At 35.2% G+C, this 10,097-nt stretch overlaps 2 protein-coding genes across 2 annotated transcripts; both read left to right on the top strand.

Annotated features, from left to right (window-relative positions):
- Positions 1-310: 310 nt before the first annotated feature.
- Positions 311-3,438, top strand: LOC128234236 (uncharacterized). The gene is made up of 4 exons (XM_052948345.1): positions 311-554; positions 978-1,184; positions 1,579-1,770; positions 2,051-3,438. The coding sequence occupies exons 1-4, from the start codon at positions 416-418 to the stop codon at positions 2,923-2,925; spliced, it is 1,413 nt and encodes a 470-aa protein (XP_052804305.1). The 5' UTR covers positions 311-415; the 3' UTR covers positions 2,926-3,438.
- A 50-nt stretch (positions 3,439-3,488) lies between these two features.
- LOC128234235 (uncharacterized) lies at positions 3,489-9,630 on the top strand. The gene is made up of 4 exons (XM_052948344.1): positions 3,489-3,911; positions 6,538-6,607; positions 7,543-7,679; positions 8,426-9,630. Exons 1-4 carry the CDS (start codon positions 3,770-3,772, stop codon positions 9,514-9,516), a joined length of 1,440 nt encoding a protein of 479 aa, XP_052804304.1. The 5' UTR covers positions 3,489-3,769; the 3' UTR covers positions 9,517-9,630.
- Positions 9,631-10,097: the final 467 nt, after the last annotated feature.

The following is a 10,097-nucleotide window of genomic DNA, read 5'->3' as shown; positions in this document are numbered from 1 at the left end:
CACATTGTGTGTTACTATAATGTACATGCTGCATTTCCGAATCAATAATTGTTATCACTGTAAAGGATCATTCTTACAAGCATTATTATATAAATAAATATATATAAATCGTAAAACAAACGTTTTGAATCTTTTTTTTTAATTAATTATGTCTGCAATTCATAACACAATTCTTCAGTTGTTCAGTTAACTTGGAGCTTTTGGAACGTACGTTATCAACTGACAACGAGGGCGAATACATTATACGAAGCACATAACACTTTGAAGGTCTTCATATACCCTAAATATTCGCTTTTAAGCAAAGCAAATTGAGAATGCATTTTTGAAGTTAAAATAACTGCGTATGATAAACGTTACATGCACAGGTGCAGCGCAATAAAATCTGCACATAACACTGATCGGGAACTCTTCAAGAATGTGTGACAGGATTACAGCATTGAAGTTTGTCGGGTTTGCAGTGGGTCTTGCCGCCAAATTTGTCACCGGATCTATTTTTGTATTTAATTCTTACCAAGATGCCATCAAGTATAATTTCAACTACACACAAACAGAAGGTAAATTCTGAAAGTAATATCGTCATTGTCGAAACATCATCATCATCATTATCATCATCATTATCATCATCATCATCATCATCATCATCGTCATCGTCATCATCATCATCATCATCATCACCACCACCCATCATCATCATCATCATCATCATCATCATCATCATCATCATCATCATCATCATCATCATCATCATCATCATCATCATTCATCATCATCATCATCATTCATTCATTCATCAAGTTTAATTTTATGTCAATACATATGTTTTGTAAAAAAGCTTCACAAATTATTTTGCACACATTGTAATTTGTGTTACAGGTCTATGGGGACCTTATTTTTAAACCTTATTATTGACAAGAGTGTACAAGTGTTTTGATTCAATAATATACTTAATATGAAGAAATTCTGATAACATCTTTTAGTGGAGTTGCTGTCCTCCATGCTTAATGTGGGTCTGGGCGTTGGCTTCATCCCCGGGATGTTCTACGACCGTTTCGGGCCCGCTATGACCTCAGGGGCGGGGCTTATCGTCTCTGTGCCCGTGTACCTGTTAATGTGGAGCACCGTCAAGTACGCAGAGTTCTACAGCAAACGAGTTTGGCTGATGGCTATATACTTTCTTCTTGCAGGTAAGTCATAGTTAAAAGGTTGTGAAATATTAGTACAAGTTAATATCGAATAAGAAGAGTTTTATAACAGCTTTTAAAAGTGGCCTTCTGTGATGGACGCAATCCAAAATAAAGTCTTAACACACATCACTTAAAATATCTAACCCCGTATACGTTTGTCTTGTACCTAGAATTATCTGTGAGAATGTCTTTGTCCAAAGCGTTGCTTGGTAGATCTATATTTGTATTATCTTATTAAAGTTTTTTTTATCGAAGGTTGACAGTTGGCGTTACATCACGGAGGCTTTGTTTTTTTAATATAAAAACGTCCACGTTGCCAGGTTTACAAAAGTACTGGTGACATTTGGAAAGCCAGAATCTATCAGATTATAATATAATTATTATATTTGATCAGGGTTTGGATCGGTGTTCACCTACATGGTCGCTCTGAATACAAACGTCATTAACTTCTCGGCTAAGCATACGGGCAAGGTCGTTGGCTTTCTAAACGCGTTCTTCGCCGGGAGTCCATCAGTCTTCGGTACCCTTTTCTATAGAGTGTTTACCCACGGGGACTCAACTGATCCAGCCAATCAGGATTTTGCAGGTAACTTATGTTATATTGATTTATTTTTTGGATTTGAATTTAATTATGCGGGAACACAACACAGCAAGAACATTCATGTACAACGTATACTTGTTCAACTGTTCACTACTTGTTGTTTCCTTCAATGACAAAGTTGTACGACGTTTATCGAGCGTTTATTTAAAAGTTGCTATAGTTAGAGGACAGAACTTTTCGTCCGAACAGATTGTTTATGTTCTGCTATACATATTTGATAAATATGCATATCTTAAAACAACAATTCTTTTCTTTTCGTCTACAGGTTTCATGCTTTTCTTTGCAATTCTCTTCGGAATTGTGAATATTCTGTGCATGTTTTTTCTACGAATCTACGTCATTAAAGATATTAGAGATGACGTCACTATAAAGTATATTAAGAACTCAAATGGAGACGTCATCGATGACATCACTTCTGTTGTAAATGGACAACCTTCTAACGGCATTTTAGTCACTGAAGAAACAACGTTAAAGGCAGAAAACGCTGAGGAGGGGGTTCCAATGACGTTGATGTCGACTTTACGCCGCCTAGATTTTCAAATATTTTCTTGGATGTTTGCGTTCGCTTCAAGTGTTGGACTTGTCTATGGTAACAATATAACAGTGACATCCAAATCAGTTGGTCTAGACTACTACAATGACCGTCTTGTTATAATAATCCCGATTACCAACGCCATTGTAAGCGCTTTCATTGGAGTTATTTCAGACATGTTTAAGGACAGAATACCTCGACAAGCTATCGTGACCCTCGCGTGTCTTACATTAATTGTCGCGCAAGCTCTAGTTATAACATTAGCTGACACTCTAAGTGTATTCGTAACTGCAACAGTTTTGGCTGGGTTCGGCATCGGTATAATATGGAGCCTGTGTCCAACGATCATGAAAGAAATGTTTTCGGTTGAACATCTGGGTAGAAACTGGGGAATAGCTTTACTTATTGCAGCACTACTCGCGTTTGCTTCACAGGAGGTCTTCGGGACTCTTTACGATATAAAGATACCCGAAGGGGATGGGAATTATTGCTACGGAATGGCTTGCATACGGGGAGGTTATGGGGTGTTTCTGGGGGTGGCGGTGCTCGCTCTATTAATGGGATTGACACTACTGCTGATGCGTCGATGTTGGAGAAAAGCGGCATAAAAGTCTGTAATGAAAGCTGCCCAATTGAACATTATATATATTTCAAGGTGGTCCTTTCGCTATTAATGGGATTGGCACAACTGTTGATGCGTCAATGTTGGAGAAAATCGGCTCTAATGAAAGCTGCTTAATTTAACATCATATGTCAAATCATATTACGTAATGGGTATGGACGTATCCAGAAACGTTTTAAAAGGGATTTCCGACATATATATTTTACATTGTATTATATTTCTGATGTATTTTGCCAGTTGTAAGCTAAAGTTTTCCTCAGCTACCAAATTCAATTATGAAGTATTTTGTTGTGTTTAATCTGTGCTTTAATTACTGGAAAACCTACAAAAATAGTTTTATTATAATGGATATGACAATGATGACGTTTGGGAGAAAATTTACAAGCTCCGAATGGAATATAAACTATTGTTTCCGGCACACTACAAAAAGTGATGTTTTAACGTTATTTTATCACTTAAAAATTGTAAATTCAAATGTTGTAGTTCTATTCTGTACCATATCCGATACAGTTTGTTTGAGTCCATATATATATATACTGCGTTACTGGTTAATTGATATACATGTACTGATAAACTGATAATTGTACATCATTTTAAAATGTTCGTCAGTGTTAAAGTTTTACTATCACTGTCATGTGTATAATATAGTAACAACTGATAAAACAGTAATTGTAAATGGTTGTGTTTGTTGGTTAATCCAGGAATATGTTGGTAGCAAGACTTTAATCCATGAATAATGGTGTGACGAAGTCTTCGTCAAGGACTATTTACCGTTGGTTTTATTAATAAACATTAGTTTTATAACGAAATTTCTGCCTACAAATATCACTATGAAGATCAGCAAACTTCAGGCCTTGAAGCTCCTCTGCCTCGCGATCGGTTGCCTGGCCAAGTTCACCACCGGCTCTATGTTCGTTTTCAGTGTGTACCAGGATGTCGTGAAGGATACCTTCAACTATACACAGCAGGAGGGTATGGACCGGGGCGTGGGTCCTGTTTTCAACAAGATATCTTAGTTGTTACGCTTACGCTGCAGCAGATACTCGTTCAGTAACGGACAGTTCTATGTGATAAATGTTCTAAATACGTTTATTTGATTGAAACGCAAGTTATGCCAAAATCGGGATTAAGTTTGAAAATCTCAAACCTTACGATCTTTACCAAACGAGGCCCTGGTTTTATAAATACACTTAAGTCACACAAAAACTAAGAAACTAGTTTTCGGTCACCTTATTGCAACTTATTATTACTGTTCAAATCCGATAATATCATTTCCGACGAGAAATTATTTTATCGACCAAGTTCGTTCAGTTATTTATTATATTATTAATTGTAACTATTGCATTAGACAAGACACATAATACACTCTTATGATATTTTTAATGAGCTCTCCCGTCTGTTAATTTCTTAATAACACAATGAAAACTGCAGGATCACTCCCAGTAGCCATACATTTAACGATGAAAGGGTTTAGAGGTTACGATGAAAGGGTTTATAGGTTACGATGAAAGGGTTTATAGGTTACGATGAAAGTGTTTAAAGGTTACGATGAAAGTGTAAAGAGGTTACGATGAAAGTGTTAAGAGGTTACGATGAAAGTGTTAGGAGGTTACGATGAAAGTGTTATGGTTACGATGAAAGTGTTATGAGGTCACGATGAAAGTGTTTAGAGGTTACGATGAAAGTGTTTATAGGTTACGATGAAAGTGTTTATAGGTTACGATGAAAGTGTTTAAAGGTTACGATGAAAGTGTTAAGAGGTTACGATGAAAGTGTTAAGAGGTTACGATGAAAGTGTTTATAGGTTACGATGAAAGTGTTTAGAGGTTACGATGAAAGTGTTATGAGGTTACGATGAAAGTGTTATGAGGTTACGATGAAAGTGTTATGAGGTTACGATGAAAGTGTTATGAGGTTACGATGAAAGTGTTATGATATTACGATGAAAGTGTTATGATATTACGATGAAAGTGTTATGTGTTACGATGAAAGTTTTATGAGGTTACGATGAAAGTGTTTATAGGTTACGATGAAAGTGTTTATAGGTTACGATGAAAGTGTTTATAGGTTACGATGAAAGGGTTTAGAGGTTACGATGAAAGTGTTTATAGGTTACGATGAAAGTGTTTATAGGTTACGATGAAAGTGTTTATAGGTTACGATGAAAGTGTTTATAGGTTACGATGAAAGTGTTTAGAGGTTACGATGAAAGTGTTTATAGGTTACGATGAAAGTGTTTATAGGTTACGATGAAAGGGTTTATAGGTTACGATGAAAGGGTTATGAGGTTACGATGAAAGTGTTATGATATTACGATGAAAGTGTTATGGGTTACGATGAAAGTGTTATGAGGTTACGATGAATGTGATAATAGGTTACGATGAAAGTGTAATGAGGTTACGATGAAAGTGTTATGAGGTTACGATGAAAGTGTTATGAGGTTACGATGAAAGTGTTATGAGGTTACGATGAAAGTGTTAGGAGGTTACGATGAAAGTGTTAGGAGGTTACGATGAAAGTGTTAGGAGGTTACGATGAAAGTGTTTAGAGGTTACGATGAAAGTGTTATGAGGTTACGATGAAAGTGTTAAGAGATAACGAGAAAGTGTAAAGAGATAACGATGAAAGGGTTTAGAGGTTACGATTTAAGTTTTTATAGGTTACGATAAAAGTGTTTAAAGGTCACGATTGAGGTTTTTAGAGGTTACGATGAAAGGTTTTAGAGGTTACGATGAAAGTGTTTAAAGGTTACGATGAAAGTGTTTAAGCAGCACTTGCACAAATTGAACGTTTTGACAAAAAAAAAAATTGTCTTGGAACGAGTCAATATGTGTGAAAATGCATGGAAACCAGTTATATAAGTCTGATGACAAAAAATATGATCGCAGATTTGTATATTCAAGTTCAAAATATGGTGTTTTATGTACTTTTCATAATCCGTTAGTAGCGGTTTAAGCCATCAAACATTAATTTTCGAACGGAAATATGAAAATCTGCAATCTGATTTTTTGTCAGCCATCTTTTATCATTTGTTTGCAGATATGTACGCAAAAAATGCTCTTTCCAAGACAAAAATAAAACAGTTGTAAAAACGGTATATCTGTGAAAGTGCAGCTTTAAACGGGTTCGATGAAAGTGTTGAGATATAACGATGACAGTGTTTAGAGATAACGATGAAAGTGTTGAGAGATAACGATGAAAGGGTTTAGAGGTTACGATGAAAGTGTTTATAGGTTACGATGAAAGGGTTTAGAGGTTACGATTGAAGTTTTAAGAGGTTACGATGAAAGGGTTTAGAGGTTACGATGAAAGTGTTTATAGGTTACGATGAAAGTGTTTAGAGGTTACGATGAAAGTGTTATGAGGTTACGATTAAAGTTTTAAGAGGTTACGACGAACTTGTAAAGAGGTTATGATGATTTTTCTTTAGAAGTTACGTTGAAAGTGGTTAGAAGCATAATGTCAACGGGTGGCTCAATATGTCACATTGCCAGTACATCAATGGCAAAGGACATAAACATTAATTAAACTAATAACTAATGAATTACACCACTTACATGATATAGCGTAAACCATGTTTACATTAACTTATTTGCAGTGGAATTGTTTGCCTCCATGCTAAACATAGGTCTAGGAATCGGATTTCTGCCCGGAATGTTCTACGATAGGTAAGTCGTTCTATAAATCCGAACACCATACATTATGGGTTTTTTTATTATTGCACTGTTGTAGGTATGTCGGATCTTTGTGTATCCATTAATTTTATTAATCATAAATATCATTATGTTTGTCTACACATGTATTCCTGTTTCAGTTGTTTTATAATACTCGTTAAACTGTTTCGATTTGTTTTCGTTAAAACTCATGACATTTAAATATTGCCATGTCATTCGAAATGAATGTGGGTCAAACCCTGTCGAGTATCATTCATTATCTGTAAGTTGTCATACAAAACAAACAATAAAATCATCGTACCATTTGTTACGTCTTTATATCAACGATATCATATATAAGTATTTGGTCAAGTTCAAATGTCAGATGTAGTCAATAATTCTTTAGAACAATTATATTATTAAAAATGGTATTGTTCTTATTCCTGTCAGGTATTAAATGTCTACGTACAGTTTATATCAGAAAAGAACAGATTATTAAGACTTATACCATGCACAGCGTCTTAGTAACCGCATATATAAACGAAAACATGTTGAATGAAAAAGTAACACAAAGTATGAAACATACAATATTACTTTACAAATATAAGTTATGTGCTGAAATAACCTGAGGATGAATAGAAACAACGTTAAACTTCAGCATTCAGTATCGTTCGCCTTAAACGTATATCTTTTTAAACAAACAAGGATTTTTTTTATAATTTCTTGTATGTTTTTTTCAAGGATTTCATTCATTTTATAACCAATCGCCTTTCAATTTATCAATGATCAAGGGTCATCTTTGACTTATATCGTTGTCTTTATTGTGTGAACTGATTAATAAGAAATAAACTTTGTTCTGTTCTGTCTATTTTAGTTCAATAACTCTATATCGATGTGTTAATAAAACTCATATAGTTCTTTGATATTGATTTTTATTTTTTTCATTCAAGGTTTGGCCCTCGGTTGACGTCATTCGTAGGACTGCTGGTATCTGTCTCTGCCTACCTACTCCTGTGGAGCACCACCAAAGCTGTGCGCTTTTACTCAAAGAATTCCTGGCTGATGGCGATCTACTTTCTAATTTGCGGTATGCATCGTTCAGTATTTCCTTCTAATGAAATAAAAACTGGTTATAAACAACAAATTGTCAAGAAAGGAAGTCAAATCGTCTTAATACATGTATATATATATAATTGTTCCAATTACCGCATACAGTATAAATAATTTAAAACCATTTTCATTAAATTCTTTAGTCGGAGGGAATCAGAGAATCGTACCTAGAAACTGGTATTATTTTTAAATTACAAGTCTAACTATTTATATTTTATTACATAAAAAATGTATGTTGTCAATAATAGTTGCATTATTTATACTTTGTCACTTTTGAATATTGGCTTAACTGAGAGCAAAAGACGCGTAACCCCGGGTAATCGAAGTATGCGATTTTGTTTAAAGTGACACTCAAAATCAATGCATAAACATGTATAACAAACATCAATTTTGACTGATAAACCTTTAACTACTTACTAAATAATACATTTATGGAAAATTTTAATTACTGATAACAACATTGTAACCGTGTATTTAATAGCAGATAGCGCCAAAATATTAAATGAATGGTGAATGCGAAAATATTTATTGTGGTCTACTATAGTCTCGTAAGGTTTATAGTCAATCATGTTTTATGCTCATTTCTTTCAAATTTAACTAGGTATCCTTCATAAGAACCATTGTTTTGGACATTTATTCACCCTTTTTAGAATATTAAAACAATATTTTTAAATTTAGTAAATCTTATTTGGGAGTAAGAGTGTATCTTTAATTTTTTTGCAGGTTTTGGCTCGGTGTTCACCTATATGGTTGCCCTCAACACGAATATCATCAACTTTGACAAGAAATACACGGGCATGATCGTCGGCATTTTGAACGCATTTTTTTCGGGGAGTCCTTCCATATACTCTATTATCTATTACAATGTATTCACGCATGGCGATAAGACTTATACCGCCAACCAAGATTTTGGTGGATTCATGCTCATGTTTGCAATAAGTTTCGCCGTAGTTGACATATTGTGTATCATTTGTATGAACTGCTACCGAGACGATGATCCGGAATTCGTGCAGTTTAACAATGAGCAAATTGTGAATGATGTTTCACATGGAGATAGATCAGAAAGTGACAGTTCCAATGAAATGTTTTGCTTTAAGAAAAGATCAAGTAGTACGAACTCAGCATCGACTCCCAGTAACCCGACGGTCTACCCTTACGCCGACAGAGAAATGTCACTGAAAGAAATACTTTTAAATGCCGACTACCAGCTCATACTTTGGATGATCAGCTTCGCGTCAGTAATTGGACTGGTTTATGCTAACAATATTACCCTGATCAGCAAGTCTGTTCACTTAAACCAACACGACGGTGTGCTGACAATTGTTATCCCAATTACAAATGCTATCATCAGCTTTTCCGTTGGAATAGTCTCGGATATTTTCAAACACAAAATACCCCGAGTTTGGATTTTGATTCTATCTTTTATTTCATTTACCTTGTCGCAAGTTCTAGTAATTCTTTTCGCAAATTCTTACGGAATATTAATTGTATCCCTTGTGCTTGTTGGCAATGGTGTGGCCATATTATGGACAATAGCACCGACAATCATCAAAGAGATGTTTTACATAGGTAATTTAGGCCGAAATTGGGGAGCCTGTCTGTTAGTAATGTCCCTGATCGGTGCTGGGCTACAGGAGGCGTTTGGTGCTATGTACGATCATATGTCTTCGGGGGAGGGGGACGACTTACACTGTTATGGGATGAAGTGTATTACGGGTGGAACTGCGTTGATCGTTGCATGCGGAGCGACATCTCTCGTTTTATCGTTAGTTTTCATTGTAAAACAACGGGTTAGGTCCAGAAGCTTAAATTAATAAGTATTGTTGAATTCTCTATGGATTTAGAAATATACTACATGTATTTCCTTTTATGACCACTGGTGGAGTAAAATGTTAAGTGTTTGGTTCTTGATATATATACAATGTATTAAGATGTAGTGCTATATAAATTGTTTTTCTCAGTCAAAGGAATAAATAATAACAGAATTTCCGATTATCTTTAAAATGTTGCATTTTAGATTCAAACTTATATTATGATGAAACAACGAACGAGCCCAGAAAACAAACATTTAAATGAGCTTGTTAAAAAGTCAGAATAAATTATCAAAGCCTAGCAGACACATAGCAAGTGACACCCGCAATATCAAGACATATAGCCCCAAAGCCTAGCAGACATACAGCAAAAGACATCCAACGTAACAAGACATAATGGGCAAAGCATAGCAGACACACAACGAGAGACAACCGCCGAACCTAGACATCAGGAGCGAGACCTAGCACACGCACAATGAGAGACAGGCAACATAACAAGACATATATTGCACAAACACTAATCGACACACAGCGATATACACCCAGCGTAACAAGACATATGTGGCACAGAGCTTAAAAGACAC

This window comes from Mya arenaria, chromosome 5 (assembly GCF_026914265.1).
Source record: "Mya arenaria isolate MELC-2E11 chromosome 5, ASM2691426v1".
Taxonomy (NCBI): Eukaryota; Metazoa; Mollusca; class Bivalvia; order Myida; family Myidae; genus Mya; species Mya arenaria.
The sequence above is the reverse complement of the archived record's forward strand: the minus strand, read 5'-3'. Positions and strand labels throughout refer to the sequence as shown.

Excerpts from the sequence above, each read along its gene's own strand:
- LOC128234236 (XM_052948345.1), top strand. The coding sequence starts at position 416 with ATGTGTGACAGGATTACAGCATTGAAGTTTGTCGGGTTTGCAGTGGGT. Across the intron at positions 555-977 it reads CAACTACACACAAACAGAAG|TGGAGTTGCTGTCCTCCATG; the intron begins GTAAATTCTGAA and ends AACATCTTTTAG. Across the intron at positions 1,771-2,050 it reads AGCCAATCAGGATTTTGCAG|GTTTCATGCTTTTCTTTGCA; the intron begins GTAACTTATGTT and ends TTTCGTCTACAG.
- LOC128234235 (XM_052948344.1), top strand. The coding sequence starts at position 3,770 with ATGAAGATCAGCAAACTTCAGGCCTTGAAGCTCCTCTGCCTCGCGATC. Across the intron at positions 3,912-6,537 it reads CAACTATACACAGCAGGAGG|TGGAATTGTTTGCCTCCATG; the intron begins GTATGGACCGGG and ends ACTTATTTGCAG. Across the intron at positions 7,680-8,425 it reads GATCTACTTTCTAATTTGCG|GTTTTGGCTCGGTGTTCACC; the intron begins GTATGCATCGTT and ends ATTTTTTTGCAG.